This window comes from Calypte anna, chromosome 9, assembly GCF_003957555.1.
Source record: "Calypte anna isolate BGI_N300 chromosome 9, bCalAnn1_v1.p, whole genome shotgun sequence".
NCBI lineage: Eukaryota > Metazoa > Chordata > Aves > Apodiformes > Trochilidae > Calypte > Calypte anna.
In genome coordinates, this window is record NC_044255.1 from 24,568,151 (window position 1) to 24,584,048 (window position 15,898).

The 15,898-nt window shown below is 48.8% G+C and overlaps 1 protein-coding gene across 2 annotated transcripts; it reads left to right on the forward strand.

Moving 5' to 3' along the window:
• Nucleotides 1–2,839: 2,839 nt before the first annotated feature.
• C9H3orf33 (chromosome 9 C3orf33 homolog) lies at nt 2,840–7,850 on the forward strand. Of its 2 annotated transcripts, XM_030456494.1 has the most exons (6): nt 2,840–3,002; nt 3,091–3,150; nt 4,853–5,006; nt 5,705–5,865; nt 6,293–6,586; nt 7,470–7,850. In XM_030456494.1, the coding sequence occupies exons 1-5, from the start codon at nt 2,922–2,924 to the stop codon at nt 6,557–6,559; spliced, it is 723 nt and encodes a 240-aa protein (XP_030312354.1). In that variant the 5' UTR covers nt 2,840–2,921; the 3' UTR covers nt 6,560–6,586; nt 7,470–7,850. The 2 variants fall into 2 exon arrangements, with proteins under 2 accessions (XP_030312354.1, XP_030312353.1); XM_030456493.1 differs by having other exon boundaries at nt 6,293–7,850.
• The last annotated feature ends 8,048 nt before the right edge of the window (nt 7,851–15,898 follow it).

The following is a 15,898-nucleotide window of genomic DNA, read 5'->3' on the forward strand; positions in this document are numbered from 1 at the left end:
TTCTGTGTGTCTTGCCTTGTCTTGCATCCTCAGCTTTGGTGTTCCAAACCCCTGAGGGGGTTGTGGAGGTTTTGTTTACTGCATGCTTTAGGAAAAAAAGTTAAATGAAGACCAACTTTTGCCTGGCTGGAGGTGTCCTGGGTGTGTACAAAGTGTCTGTGTGACATCAGGAGTCAGGAGGTGTCCAGAAGAAGACAGTGTGACAAGTGGTTCCCTGGGCACTGCAGCCTCTTCCTCCTTCTCTTCACTTCTCCCTCCCCAGGGACACCCCTGATGGTCAGTGGGGGACAGCCAGAGCCTGGGCTGTTGGTCTCCCTGACTGTCAGCTGCTGCCCAAGGTAAATAAAATCACATTGCTTTTATTCCACTTGCTAAAATTCCTCCCGTTTCACCTCTACAGATGCACAAAAAGAATATAAAAATGGGTCAGAGATTCCTAGTGGAAGGTGGATGTGTCTTTCAGTCCTTGGCAGATGATCTCCACTGGATTACCTCCCTGTGAGGCGCTCCAGTTCTGTGTCCTCTCTGGATCAAGGGGCACTGGAGTCACATCCTGTCCAGACATAGAGGTTTCTTTCTTTTTCTTTTTCTTTTTTTTTTTTTAACTTTCTTGACATTGACAAAAAAACTTCTCAACTCTAGAAGATTAGAAATTAAATCATAAGTGGCTTAGAGTTGGCTTTTACTTGGCAATTTTGTTTCACTCATGCTGAAAGTAGCAGTGAAACTACTAATTCTAGATGTGCTGAGGGTTGCTGACCAGGAGGTTGGATGATAGTGATGATATCAAAGATAAACTCCAGACCAGTAGCAATATATATGAAAAGTGACCTCACTTAAGTAGATCTGTCCTTTTCAGACTGCAGAACCAACTGCTGGCTAAGGGTTTTTAATCTCTTGCTCTTCTGTAACACATCAGGAACCTTCCTGCTGCACCAGCTGATGAGCAGGCTGCTGAGAAGAACTACTAAATGTTGGGGTTTGCTGCTTTTCTCCCAACTCTTTTTTAAAGAGATTTTTAAAGATCAGAATTACTGTAGACACTTTTAACATTAAAAAAAATGTTTAAAAAGGACAAGAGCAATCCAACCTCTTCGTGGGTGTCAACAAAATGGAAACTCCAGTCCCTGCAGGGCTTTGTGGGCCTGGGGAGGGTCAGATGACATGACAGAAATTGGGTTTCTGTAGGTAAAGGGTTTTTTCCTGGTTTAAATTCCCAAGCAGGATCATTGTCGAGTGAGACAGATCCCTGAGGGAGACGGAGGGGTGAAGGGTGGGTGCAGGGAGCAGAGGCAGAGAGCAGCTCCCCCCTGTAGTGCTGGGTGGACACAGCTGTGTAGGGACAGTGTGCAAGAGAGACATTGTCACCTGCACTCCTGAGTGTGACAACAACCCCTGTGCTGATGTTAAACCAACAGTTAAAACATCTGCTGCATCCACACCACATAAAGCTGGTTTTGTCTTCTGGGTGCTCAGCCTGTGGTGTCATGTGGTGAGAAGCAGGGCTGGGGAGTTGGTGTTCAGATGATTTCTGAGCTGATAAAACAGGGAAGAGAGGAGAATCCTGTCCCTGTGTGAGCACTGTGGGAACACAGAGCACCCTGGCAGCAGGAAGCAGAGCAGCACAGTTCTTGCAGGCAGCAATCTTGTTTGGCTCTCCTGATCCCCCCAATGAGCCACCAGGGTTTATTTAGCATCATACCCAAAGTACACATGATGGCAGAGTCAGCACTGTGCTTCCACTTGGTTGTGCTCAAATGTTTGCACTACATCTATATTTATTCTTAATAAAAAATAAAGCTAGCAACCATACTGGTTTACACAGGGGAGATGTTACTTGTTCAACTTACCTCAGAGCCAGTGATTTTAATAATTGTTTTACTCTGGACCTTAGAGAAAATGTTTTAATTATAGGTTTTGCTGCTGTGGATTATAAATTCCCAACTAAATCAGCTTTTCCTGAAGTCTGGAGTTGTGGCAGTTTCCAGCCCCATCTCTTACACTGCCTGTTCATGTGGAAACCTAGAGCTGGTTGGAATGGAGACCTGTGGAAACAAACCCTGTTTGAGCTCCCTGGTTATTTTCTGCCCCTGCCTGTGTTTCTTTAAGGACCACGGGGGTGCAGTGCAGAGGTGGGGGTTGAGTCAGCCAAGGGAAATGGATGGTTTGAGCCGTCTGGTAATGAATTAGAAATTGTTAGCTTTGAACTAAGGGAAAAGGATAAACAATTATGACTACGGGACTGTTCAGAGGCTGTTTTGGGGTTTTTTTTGTTAAGATGGTAGCCCAAGGCACAGCCTGGGGCTGCACTGTAGCATCCATCACAGGCTCAGAGAGGGCTTATGTGTGTCTCTGTGTGTATGTTGTATATTTATGCTATATCCTATCACAGAATGACTGGGGTTGTGAGGGACCTTAAATATCATCTGGATCCATCTGTCCTGCCATGGGACTCCTGCCTCTGGATGAGGTTGCCCGGAGCCCCATCCAACCTGCCCTGAATGCTGCCGGGGATGCGGATTCCACTGCTTCCCTGGGCAGCCTCAGCGTCTTACTATCCTCATAGTCGAGAATTTCCTCCTAATATCTAATTTAAGGTCTAATTTAAGGTCTAATCTAAGGGCTGAAAGGTTAAGGTCACTCCAGCTCAGTTCAAGCACAAACCAGCGCAGCGTGGGGCTGCAGCAGCTCGGGACCGAACCCGAACTTTGGCCCCGTCTGGAGGAGCCTTAACGCGCCTGACAGCCCCAGAATCCGCTCCGCCCGCGGCCCGGCTCCCCGCCCCGGTTCTGCCCCCATCCCCGCCCCGCTTCCCCTCGTCCCCGCCCCGGTTCTTCCCCCATTCCCTCCTCGGTTCTCCTCCCGTCCCCGCCCCGGTTCTGCCTGTCGCGGAGGCGGCTGCGGGCCGGGCGGTCTCGGCCATGCCGGAGCGGGGTAGCGGTGCGGCCGGGGCCGTGTCCCGCCTCTCCGAGTGGGTGGACGAACACCTCGGCCTCCTGCGGGTAACGGGGCCGTGGGTCCATGGGGGCCCATGGGGGGGCCGGGGAGCCCCTCTGAGCCCCGCTGAGCCCCGCTCTCCTCTGCCCGCAGAGCCTCAGCGCCGGGATGGCGGTGGCGGGGCTGCTGGTGCTGGCCCGCAGTGTCCGCATGGTGAGTGCGGGGCCGGGACTGCCCAGGGAGGGGTGGGGAGGTGGGAGGTGGGAGATCCAGCAGGGCCCGGGGACTGCTGGTGCACGGGAGTCCCCTCCCAAGCCGCATCTCCAAGGCCAGAAGCGAGACACCTCCTTTTCTCCCCCTTTTGATGTTTTCTGCTTGTTTTCTAGCTTGTTCTGGAGCTCAGGCGCAGCTTCCTGCAGCCCTTCGTGCAGATAACGCGCGTTTATCTCTGCGGGTGTACGGCCCAAGCTGCCTGGTCCAAATAAAGCTGAACTAGAGGGGGCTTCCTCACATCTTTTCTCCGTAATTCCATGAGCTGAAACGCTTTTCAAATATTTTTCAATATTATCCGGAAGCTTCCTTCAAATAGTGCTTTCCCGGCAGGTACTGATGCTTCACCACTAACTCCAGCCAAAGTCTTTTCAGACAGGGAGCTTCCCACCCTCCCACTCCCTTCCACCTGTGCAGAAATTCACGATTTCTCCAATCTTCCCTCTGCCCAATTCCAACTGCAGTTTGCTAGGAGAGATTATTTGTAGAAAGCTTTTGTTTTAAAATCTTACCAGAAAGCCTGAGCTACAAGTATTGCCAGAATTCCTTTTCTGTCTTGTTTGGGTCTGTGGATTTGTTGTTTTTTTTTTTTTTTTTTAATTAAACCACAGGTTTGTGGATCTTTACCAGGTTGTTGGAGCTTCCAGTGCAAATGAGATCTCAGCTGAGCAACTTCTCTTTGTAAAAACCCTCAGGCTTTCTGCCCACAAGATCCTGAATTTCCATATTCCTGTGGACCACAGATGGGAAGATTCACTGAATAAGTGACATACAATAGAGAGATCTTCGAGTTTAGTCGTGGTGGTTTGGTTTTTTCTTTTCCCCAAGGGCTGGTGTTTCACAGGGGGGGTTCACAAGCAGGTTGGTGCTCTTCACAGCTGCGTAGCATTAAGTCAGTGTTCCTCCAAAGGCTCCTTACAGTGGCACCTCCAGGCATCAGTGCCTTAATCCAGGGTGTTGGCGTGTGTGTGTCCCCTGGTGCTTGCCCTTCTGCCTCCACCAGTGGCTGCCCCATTCCTCTCTGCTGCTGCTGAGCTCAGTTTTCCTGGGTGATCATGTAGCTGTCCCTTTGAATCCCCCTCCTCTTCATCCAGGGCTGGGGGATCAGACTGAATTTTCCTGTGATCTTTTTAAAGGCTCACACCTGCTTTGGTCTCTCCTCTTTTAGTCCCTGATCAAAACCTGTGTTCTTTCTGTCTTCCCTTTGTTTTCAGTGCATCAGTTGTTTGCCAGCTTCTTTAAATACCTCTTGGCTTCCCTTCACCCTTATCTTGTCACAGCTCAGGAAGCTTCTAAAATACACTCAGGTTCTCAGGACACTTCTAAAGCGTGGGGAGTCAAGGGGGCTGTGATAACACTGCTCATACAACACCAGGCTCTTTTCTTTCCCCAAACCTTGCTTTGGTGCCCAGCCCTAAGGTTGCAAGCCCTGTAAAACAGAGAACACCCTCAAAAAAGAGCCTGGAGAGGCTGGTACATAATGGCTCCTGCAGCTGATGACTGTTAAAAAATAGATACTTGCTCATGCTATCTAATAATAGATCTGCAGTGTGCCAAACTGTTTCCAGAAGTTGGATTTAATGCAATTGTAACTGCTGGGCTATTTTTTGTATAACTTTTATCTTGCTCTTCTTTCCATCACTAGACAACCAAGTTTACGAGGGCTTTGGATATACCTGTGGAGTTTGTAGAAAAGAATGTGAAGCTGCGGGGGAGGTTACATCACATCACTGAGAAAGGCCTGGAAGTGGAGCACATCCCCATCAGCATTCCTTTCTTTGCATCCATACAGAGAAAATGTAGGTAAAAGGAGGTGGGGAACATGGGCAGGAAAAGGAGGTGGTGGTTGTTGATGCAGCTACAAAGAGGGGGGAGCTGGAGAGGAGGGGCTGGGGTACAGCTCTGGCTCTGCCTCTTGTGTGCTTGTGTCACAGGGGGGATGCTGAGGAGTGAAGGATTGCAGGAGAAAGAGCTTGGCAGAGCAGGACTCATGTTCATCACCAGCATTATTGTAGTGTTTCTCTAGCAGCAAAAGCTGGCACCCATGCAGCTGGTTTGCTTGCATAGCTCATCTCATTCCTGGCCAAAAGGCTGCTGGGGTGGTGCCTGTGTTCCCAGGTGAAGATCTGGTGACTACCAGACACGTTCTTGTGGTCAGCTTTCCTGTGACTGTCCCTCCAGTCTGAGTCTCACACGTGCTGTGTCTGTACCTGCAGGCACTGATCCTCTTTGCCTGCTGTTTCTGCCCCTTCAGATAAAATTACAGTGCCTGATAAATTAGTGCAGCTCTTTCTGTGTGTATCCAAAATAAAACAAAAGTAGCATCTTGAATTACTTCTTCACTGAAAGAGCCATGAGACCAAATTCTTCTTTGCAAATAATGAGTGCTTTGGGGAACTAAAATGAACAAGTTCAGTACCAGCAGGAGCAGGGCTGTGCAGAGCATGGTGTTTCCTTTGCTGCACCCAGTAACCAGGTTGTCTCTCTGTGTGGTCAGGGCAATCCAAAGGACTTCTGCTGGTGCGACTTGCTGGAGTGGAGTTGGCTCCTGGTGGCTTGGCCTGGTTACAGCAAGAGCTAAAACCCAACCAAATGATCTGGTTCCAACTTCTGGGAAGGGAGGAGTTGGCACTCGAGTGCCTTGTTTTAGTAAAAAAGGTAAATACAGTGACAAAAACTTACTTTCATCTGCAGTTTGGAGTTTGGCTGTAGTTAAACAATTCCACTGTCTCAGTGCATTTGAGGAATTTTGCTATTCAGAATTTATCTGTTTTGATGCAGATTTCAATAAATGTATCTGTAAATCTGATTCCTAGGGCAGTGCTTTCTCAGACTGACTCATGACAGGAGTGGATTACTCTGTCAGGCAGGGGTACACTATATCTTGGAGTTCTGATTACCCTGACATTTAGTCTCTTGCAGCAGCAGGGTGTTTGCTCAGGCAGTTGGCTTCCTCTGAGCTTTAACTCTTTCTGCCAGAGAGTAGATTTAGTCAGAATGAGGGCTTGTATCTCAGGGTTCACAACAACAACAAAACCAGTGAAGCTGTTTGAAGTGTGATTATGTTTATTGTGCCTTTTCACAGGGACTGTTTTTCAGCGTGTGCTTAAACGAGCAGATCTTGAGGCAAGGGCTTGGCAGAGCAGCACGTATTGAGGGACTGCATCACCATTCCCAGCTGTACTGGCAGCTCCACAAAAGGATGCTGCAAGCAGAGTTCAAGGCCTTGAAAAAAAACAAAGGAATATGGAAAGAAGCAAACTACCCTGGAAGAGTTAGAGATCGGATAAGCAACAACAGATTTGTACAGACACTGAAACAGTTTGTGAGCTGGCTGAGAAGCTCTGTTTAAAGGGGGACTTGCCTGGAGGAATGCCAGGTATCTGTCAGGTGCTTTATGTGCAGTTGAAGTCTGATAAAAACCAGTGCCCATCATTGTGGGGATCCCTGCCTTGAACAGACAGTCCATAGTTACCTAATGCCACGGGGAAACCCTTAAGGGACCAAAATTCAGTAGTAATATGCAGGCCACAAATTAAAATGTCCTCAAGCTGCACTTCTCCATCAGTGTCTTAAAGGAGTTGTCAGGTTTCTACCTGCACAGCTGTGCAAGCAGCCAACACTCCTGTTTTTAAGAGGGGCAGAGTGTTGGTTCATAGTGTACAGCCTCTGCTTCTCCCTGACACATCAGTATGAGGCAGCCCCCAGTGTCAGAAAACTCCATTTCACACCTTTACAAAGTGTCTGGGCGTGTGTTTGCACATGCATTTTGTTTGACTTCTGTTCTTATGCTGCTCTTGTGTATATTTTATGTTTTAAAAATCTTTCATCTTGAGTAATGGGTTGCATTGCTACAGAGATAAAAGGTAATTTGTTATGGCTGATCTTAAAGCTGATAAAGTCATAACTGGGGAAAAAAAAATCCCTTGTATCAAAGAATGAGGCTGTCAGTAATCCACATTTTATAAGACAACATTCCCTTCAAGATAAACTGCTGTTTTTTCTGATAGTTCTGTAAATATCTAAGGTTTGATTACAATGCAACTTAAACATGAGATTTGAAAAGGCAGGCCATACTGTGCTAAGAACTTAAATCCTTGTTTTCTTTTTGAGAAACCTTAAGTGTATGACTATTATTTTGTGAATATTCTCAGACTAAAGCTTTAATTTCTTATGTTCATTGTTACATGTTTTCTGTACCAAGCACTTGACCTTTGTTTAACCTTCACAGTTCCCAACACTTCTTTAAATGTGTTTTACAGATTTTCTTTCTTTCTGTGTGATTCCTTGCCAAAGAAATACTACGGAGAAGAGTGTGGTACAAAAAAAAATCTTTAAAACCAAGCATTGCTTGTCTGACCATGAGTTGCTACATCATCACTTTCTCTGCTGACTTGAGGGCAAAATTATGAATCCTGAGGCTCATAGAAAACTGGATTCTGCACTTCTGGTTGCTAAAGGAAGTCATGGGAGGATTTATCACAAAAATCCACTGTAAAATTGAGAAAAATCTCAGGAAATGGCGTGCTACGTTTCTAGCAAGTAGAGGTGAGGTATAGGCAAGTGTGAACCAAATCTGCTCACTCACAATCTAAATCCCTTTTTACCCTTGAAGTTCAGAAAAGCCACAGAGATTTTCCTGAATTACAACAAAATATGTTATCTTTTCAGTTGTGCCTTGTATTCTCATCTTTTTAAAGTCTTTCACAGCTGCTTTATCACTTACTTAGCCTCCTCTTCACTTGAGCTAAATTTTTGAAGCTTCCTTCCCTGTATTTGTGGCCATGAGGTAGTGTAACAAATCGTTTCAGAAGGAAGTATAGAGAAAGTTACCTAAAAGCATTTAATTCAAGCCTCTAACTTCTTTCCACATTTGTTGCACGTTACAAGTTTTGGTGATGTGCTCTGACTATTATTCTTGGTCAGCACACAAAGCCAGGGAAGCAGCTTCTTGTGCAGGATCAGTGCTGAAAGGGACAATCTCAGAGAGTTCAGATCCCTCAGAGAGGCTGCAGTGACAACTGATTTCAAGAGACTCAACTCCTGTAATTGTCAGTTAATGCTGTTTCCTTATCAGCCAGGGCTTATCTGTTTTAAAAACAACAACAAGGCAGCCTCCCCCCTGAAAAGAGCACAGCTGAGTTCAAAGCTGTGCTTTCCATCTGTGCAAGGCTTGAGAGGTTGCAGATCTTGTCTCCGTGGGAGGCCGGTCTATTGAAAAGCCGGTAACAGGAGTCGGAACAAATCGCTGTGTGGAAGCGAGCTGAGGAGCTGCCTGGGAGGTCAGGGGGAGAGAAGGCAGTTTTCTCCATTGTATACAAACCCCCCAGGCTGCCCTCAGGAGCACCATCCCATTCCTTCAGCCCCAGCAGCGATCAGTGTCCTTCCAGGCAGAGCTTGCAGTTCTGTGATCAGGAATAAGGACAAGAAATTAAATAAACCTGTTAGCTCTCCTGCCCTCACCCCTGCAACTCCCAATACCCTGTGAGCAAATACATCTCAAAAAGTTTGTAGAGGGCGAAAAGCTTCCAAATGGTGCCCCTAAGAAAAATATCTTCACGTTGCACAGGCTTTTTATGGCTGGTGTGGCATGTGGGGCAAATGGCTGTCATAAACATGGCCAGGCTGCTCCAGGGGGACAGGAGGGACATGGAGCCACCTTCCTCTGAGGGACAAGAGGGACATGGAGCCACCTCAGAGGGGCAGGAGGGACATGGAGCCACCTCAGAGGGGCAGGAGGGACATGGAGCCACCTCAGAGGGGCAGGAGGGACATGGAGTCACCTCAGAGGGGCAGGAGGGACATAGAGTCACCTTCCTCAGAGGGACAGAGGGACATGGAGCCACCTTCCTCTGAGGGGCAGGAGGGACATGGAGCCACCTCAGAGGGACAGGAGGGACATGGAGTCACCTTCCTCAGAGGGACAGAGGGACATGGAGTCACCTCAGAGGGGCAGGAGGGACATGGAGCCACCTCAGAGGAGCAGGAGGGACATGGAGTCACCTCAGAGGGACAGGAGGGACATAGAGTCACCTTCCTCAGAGGGACAGAGGGACATGGAGTCACCTCAGAGGGGCAGGAGGGACATGGAGCCACCTTCCTCAGAGGGACAGGAGGGACATGGAGTCACCTCAGAGTAGCAGGAGGGACATGGAGTCACCTCAGAGGAGCAGGAGGGACATGGAGCCACCTTCCCTGTTGCCCGCTGTGTCAGAGCTCCCACTTGGCTGCTGCCAGTGACACACTCGCCCCTCACCCGCGGGGCCAGGGGTACACAACGTGATACTTTCAAAAGCGGAGATTTAGACTTAACCTCAGGCTGAGTCCCCTCAGGACGGGACTCTCAGCGGCCGCCGCTTCGTCAGGGAAATCGGAGCCGTGAAGTGTCGGTTATCGGCTCGGGCAGCCGGCGCGGGTGAAGGGCGCTTAGACTTCACCGTAGATGATTCAAGGAGGAAAAACCAAACCGAACCAAGCCCAACAGAACCTCGGTCGGACCGGACCCTCTCCCTGCCGCGGGCGGTGCGGGACCGCTGTGGGGAGGGGCGGTGCGGGCCCGCGAGCGGCAGGTGCGGCGCTCGTGGCGGTTGCTGCCGTCCCGCGCGTCTCCACGGCACCTGCCGCCTCCCTCAGCCCCCGCGGGCCGCCCCTCGCCTCAGCCCGCACCGCTTCACCGCCGCTTCGGAACTTGGTGAGTCCCGCCCTCAGCAGCTTTCACCGGGACGGTGAGGGGAAGGGCCCCTCGCCCCGCGGCAGCCGTGAGGCGGGAGCCGCCGTGAGGCGAGAGCCGCGCCGAGGGGCAGCGGCTGAGGGGTGGGAGCGGCCCGGGGGGCTCTGAGGGGCGGCTGGGAGCGGACACACAATGGAGCAGGTTGAATGGGAGCGGGCAAGGGGCCCCCGCAAAACCGGGGCTGGATCACTAGGCTCAGCCGCCACCGCCGCTCTGCCGGCGGGCGGGAACGCGCTCCGCTCCGAGAGAGGCAGCGCTCCGGGTTTCCCCTGCGCTCTGAGGCGGAGGGCGGGCCGGGCCGGGGCGGGCCGGGCGGCAGCGCCGTGCGTTTGAACCGCAGGAGAGCAGGTTGAGGCGGAGGCGGTGCGGGACCGGACCGAGCCGAGCCCGGAGCCCCGTGGTGGGTGAGTGCGGGCGAGATGGAACGGGCTCCGAGCGGGACGGAATAGGCTCCCAGCGGGCCGGGCTCCGAGGCGGGAGCCCCCGGTCCCTGAGGCGCGGGCGGGTGTCGGCTGTGAGGCGGCTCCGGGGGGGTCCTTGTGGCGGGGCTGAGGCGAACTGCCCGCCCCTCAGGGAACCTCCGCCAGGTTCTCGTTTCGGGGATGAATTCAGGGTTTCCCGCTGTTTGCGGTCGAAGTGAAGTTTCACTTTATAAAACTTTATGATAAAGGAACCGCGACCTTTCCCTCTCCTGTGGCCGCAGGGGCCCGGCCCGGGGGGTCCCAGGGGCACAGCCAGGACCCGTGGTACCTGGGGGGTACCTGGGGGGTACCTGGGTCTGTCCCAGCCCGAGTCACAAGGGGCTGCTCCGGCGGCTGCCTTGGCCGTGTTTGTTCTGTTGGTTAAATAATGAATCATGCCTGATAAACTTCCAGTCTTCTTGTGGGCTCTTTGCTCCTCTCTCTTGGGGGTGTGAACCTCCTTTTTGCCGTGGCGTTCCGCTTCAGGGCTGTGTCAGAATAGCTGCAGCAGCCGGTTCGGTGATGAGCTAAAACCGGAGGAAACTGCAGCTGCCCGGTGTGCCTGGGGCTGAGAGCAGAGCGTGTTAAATGAGGCTGAACGTAAAATACTGACCCCAGGGAGAGGAGTGGAGGACATCACCCCAAGAGAGTGGCAGAGCAACCCTTGGTCCTGACCCTCTGCTGCAATAGGTGGGAGTTGAGAAGAGCCAAGCCTCTTGCTGGATTGAGTCTTTCCTAAAATACCTTGCTTGAGGGCTGATAATCTAGTCCATAAGACATTTTTTTAAGAAAAAAAAAAAAAAAAAAAAGTAAGTACAATGAGGTGGAAACTTTATTCTGTTCGCATTTTGTTGTAATTAAGCAATTGTATAATTCTGGGAACTTCAACTCTAACTGACTGAAAAGTGGTTTTAGAAGAAGTGTTATTAAATTCCAGGGGGAAAGATATAAGCCTTATCTGATGAACTGCTCATAGGCTCTTTGTTTAAAGTGTGCTTTAACTCCTGAGTTGTAAAGCACGATGTTTGCCTGGTTTTGGTGCACTCTCCTGATTTACTTGTCCTTGGGACTTCTGGCCCGTATGTTACACAACTCGGAAGAAGCAAAGGAAAACTTTGGTTGCCTGTTGTTATGAAATGTGAAAGAAAACTGCACATAAAGTTACTGAAAAGACAGGATTCAACCCTGCAAGGGGACACCTCAGTTAAGGATAACATGGTACATAGAAAGAAAATGTGGAGTTTTTGGGAGGTGAGAGACAGCACTGTTATAAATCTTCCTGTTTCTTTAAACATTATCTCCCTGGAATAAGCTTGAGAAAACTACCTTTTTTTTTTTTTTAAATCTGAAGGATGCTTTTTCTAGGTTTAGAAATGCCAGTTGGCTTCTGCAGAAAAAAAAATGTTACATTTTATCTGTTGAAGATGATTTGTGAAAAATGATCTGACTGGTAATAGACAGTTCCTGGTTTTACGCTACCTATTGTCTATAAAAATGGGGATCAGCTGGTGGTTTTGGATCAAGTGGTGCACAGCTCATTATTTTAACAATAGTGGCTGAGCTTGGGAGGTTGCCTAGGGAATTGATTTAATACTCCTGCCCTTTCACCCTTTGAGGCGGGTGTCCCACGATGTCTTTGATCAAAATCTCCATCCAGTGTTTGTGAAGGAGAATAAAATTTTTACTCTGTAAAAGCAAAGGAGAGGCCAGCTGCTATTAGCAGATCCTGGTTGTGCAGGAGTCAATCTGTAATTAAAAATATTATCAAGAAATACCAGTGGCACTGAAGCTGTTTCATGAGCATCAAAATGCGGAAGGAAAATGAGTCCTCTGTTCAATATTAACTTCCTCTTGTTCTGGGGAAAGGCTTTAACACTGAAGCTGGTTATTTCTGCTGGCTCTGCGGAAGAATCTTTCTATAAATGAGTGGTTTTCCTTTAATGAAATCTGAATAAGGATTTTCTTGTTTTGAGGTGTCACCTAAGAACCAATTCAATTTAAATTGATAGCCTGGATGGCAAAGCCAGGGCCACAGCTGGTGGTGGTGCTCCTTTTCTTTGTTGTTTGTTTTCTTGGTTTTTTAGAAAGTTTTAAATAAGTCTGTTAAAATATCCCCAAAGTCTCTGGATCTGGAAAGCAGGGGTTTGTTTCCAGGTCTGTTGGAGACCTCCTGTATTATCCCTAGTAAGACAGGTTTTTTTCCTGTGTCTCTAGGGGAGGCAAGACTGACACATGTAATTGCCTTGTGGGGTCTTAGAGAGACATCATTTATTAGTGCTTCAAATTCACTTGGCTGTGTTGAAACCAGGGTGCTTTAGACACAGAGTTATTACAGCATTTTCCTCTGGCACAGCAGGATGCAGAGCGTGTTCCAAGCAGTATTGGGGCTGTAGTACTGTCAGGGTGCTGCAGGCACTGCCCAGCAGAGCGTGGTTCCCTTGGGCTGAACCACTGGGGCTGGAGCTGGCTCTGTTCCACATCCAGAAACAGAAGGTGCTTCCCCTGGAGTCCTGCTGAGGTTGGCCAGCATTAGTGCATGCTGATCTAATTGCCAGGAGGAGTGTGTGTCTGTTCTCTTTTCCTTTCCTTTCCTTTCCTTTCCTTTCCTTTCCTTTCCTTTCCTTTCCTTTCCTTTCCTTTCCTTTCCTTTCCTTTCCTTTCCTTTCCTTTCCTTTCCTTTCCTTTCCTTTCCTTTCCTTTCCTTTCCTTTCCTTTCCTTTCCTTTCCTTTCCTTTCCTTTCCTTTCCTTTCCTTTCCTTTCCTTTCCTTTCCTTTCCTTTCCTTTCCTTTCCTTTCCTTTCCTTTCCTTTCCTTTTTAATTTAGAAAGCTGGAATTGTTTTTCTGTGACAGAGGTGATTTCCTTGTCCCAGGCTCCATGGCCACTGAGGGCATTTATCATTGCTCCTGAGATCTTAGCTTGCCCTCTGCTTTCCTGACTCAAGAAGCCTTTTGCTGGTCATCTGGCATCACAGAAGCACTATCTGGTTGTAGCTGATGTGGAGCAGGTATCTGGGAGATGGAAAGGCAGGTTGGGAGATCCAGAAAGAGAGGAACTACCCACTAGTGGGGATACACAGACTGCAATTCCCAGAAGGGCAGTGGGAGTGCAGAGGAGCAGAAGGAAGGGGTGGGCAGAGCTGGTGACAGGAGTTTGAAGCAGGCACCTGTTGCAGTGCTAGAAGAAGCCACAGGCACGACACAGGAGATGCAGCAGATGCCTCTGGGGAGGCTCAGGACTGCAGGAGGACAATGCCAAAGTGCTGCAAGGGTGCTTGGCAGCGTTGTCATTCATGGGAAGAGATGTCCCCTGGAGTCTCTTCACCCTGAAATAACTCAGGGCTGCTTGCATGATGTTTCAGGTGGAGACAAGCTGTTGTGTAAAGCAATCTGTGCTCCACTGCAGACCTGATTTATTGGAGCTGACACAAAGCTGAGGTACCTGTGCACACTGAGCGTGACCAAGCGTGTCCAGGGGTGGAGTAGGGGATGTGCTGACTGTAACTGCCTGCCCCAAACAGGCATTGCTGAGCCTCTCACTGATGTGTTGCCCATGTTCTTTACTTGGTCTAAATTTCAGTCGTGGGTGATTGACCTGTTGGTTGGTAGCCAAACTGGCAGTGTCTGCCCACAAGGAAAAATGGAAGAATATTGGCAATTACTGTGTCAGCTGCTGACATACAGAAAGGGTCTTGTTGAATGAAGTGTCTGCTCTCTGGGGGAATGCTTATCAATCAGCAAGTAGCCAACCACCATACAAGATGCAGATCATCCACACACATGAGTGGCTGTGTTGGCACAACTCCTTTCCAAGCATCTTGTTTTTATCTTCCCATTTTATCACATTGTTTGAATTATTCTATGGTACAGCTCAGCAACACTCAGAGTTTCATAGGTTCTGGCAATAGCTGTCTGTTCAGCAGTAGCTGTTTTAGCTAATGAAATGGCAGGGTTGCCTGTTACAAGGAATAGGGTCTCTCATTAACTGTGTGTCTGAAAATGACTTGTCCAAATTCCTAAATATTTACTCCTGGTGAGAGATGGACACTTGCAGGCACAATCTGGTGTGCTGTGTATACATGCTTTTTACAGGTTTTGTTCTACTGAGCTGTAGAGGAAGAAAAGACTTTGTGTCTTTAAAGCATCATTTTGTTGTCAGGAAAAGGTCTTAAAGATTGTGCCAGGTATTTCCAGCATAAAGAACTCCTTGCCTTTTTGGTTTCCCACTCCAGGCAGAGATGCAGGTGGTGATGCAGTTCTGACCAGAGCTCCAGTTAAAGCATTGCTGGATGTGTTCTTTGGAGACCGTCAGTCTGCTTTTGCTGGCACTTCTGACAGTTCACCCCAGTCAGCATCACCACTGGACTGAGGGCTTTGAACCTGCGTTTCTTTTCTTGACCACATGCACTTCTAGAATTCATTAGTCCATGGAGATTTATCATCTCCAGAAAAAGATCCAGGTAAAGTTGGATGATTTTTTTTTTTCCTGTCTCAGTTTTTACTTGGGAATTGAGGCAGGAGCTTGGAATCTCTGAGAGCTCACAAACTGCCTCAGTTTAATCAGTTCCCCTGATTTTGGGACCTTTGGGCTGGGTGGCTCTTGGAGCTGACAGTTCTGGGCTTGCTGTACATTCCTCTGCTTGCTTTGAAGGGAGCAGTCATGTTTGTGGAAGAAATTGGAGAAAACATGAAAATCTCTAAGAGTTTAATAGAATCTGAAGATGTGTTGTTGATGGTGCATAAAAAATAGTTGGCAATGTGGTGAAGGGAGTTCTCTGCAGGTAAAGATCTCCAGTGTAGGAAGACTCCTGTGTTCAACAGCTGGAGTTTGAAAACTTCTGAGCAGCAAAAGCAAAAAATTATTTGCATTAATGATTTGGTGTACAGAGGGCTGGCAAAAAGCAGCCAGAAGGTGTGCAGATACTGGAAAGATGTGTAAGGAAAACAGTCTTGCACATTTATTCATATTTATCAGTTCCATGTCAGGTGGGATGAATGTGACACTGAACACAGGCTGTGCAAGGTAGGTGTCTTCTGAAACAGTGCCCACTGAGCACTAGAGGCACCAGCATGCTGCTCTCCTGGAAAGAATTCCTTAAACAGGAGAAAAAGAAATTCCATGTAGGCTTCTTGAGGAATGGGGAGCAAATGCTAATTCCCTCTCAGGGTCTGTTGCCATGGGGAGTCAGTTCAAATCCTTTCTAATGCCTTCCTCAGCAGCAAGTTGTGCTGACACATGCTTTTCACCACTTCTCAGAAAGAGCAGAGAAATGACTTGAAACAAAAGCACCATCAGAGGCAGCAGCAGGGGAAGCTGCAGGTTTGCTGTGGGGTCACTGTGGGTGGGACAGGTAAGGAAGCTGTCACTGCCCATGCTGACAGCACAGCTGCCCTCCTGCCTGCATGGGGTGGGCTGTGTGGGGGCAGGAATGAATCATAGAATCATAGAATTGGCTGGGTTGGAAAGGACCTCAGAGATCATCAAGTCCAACCCTTGATCCA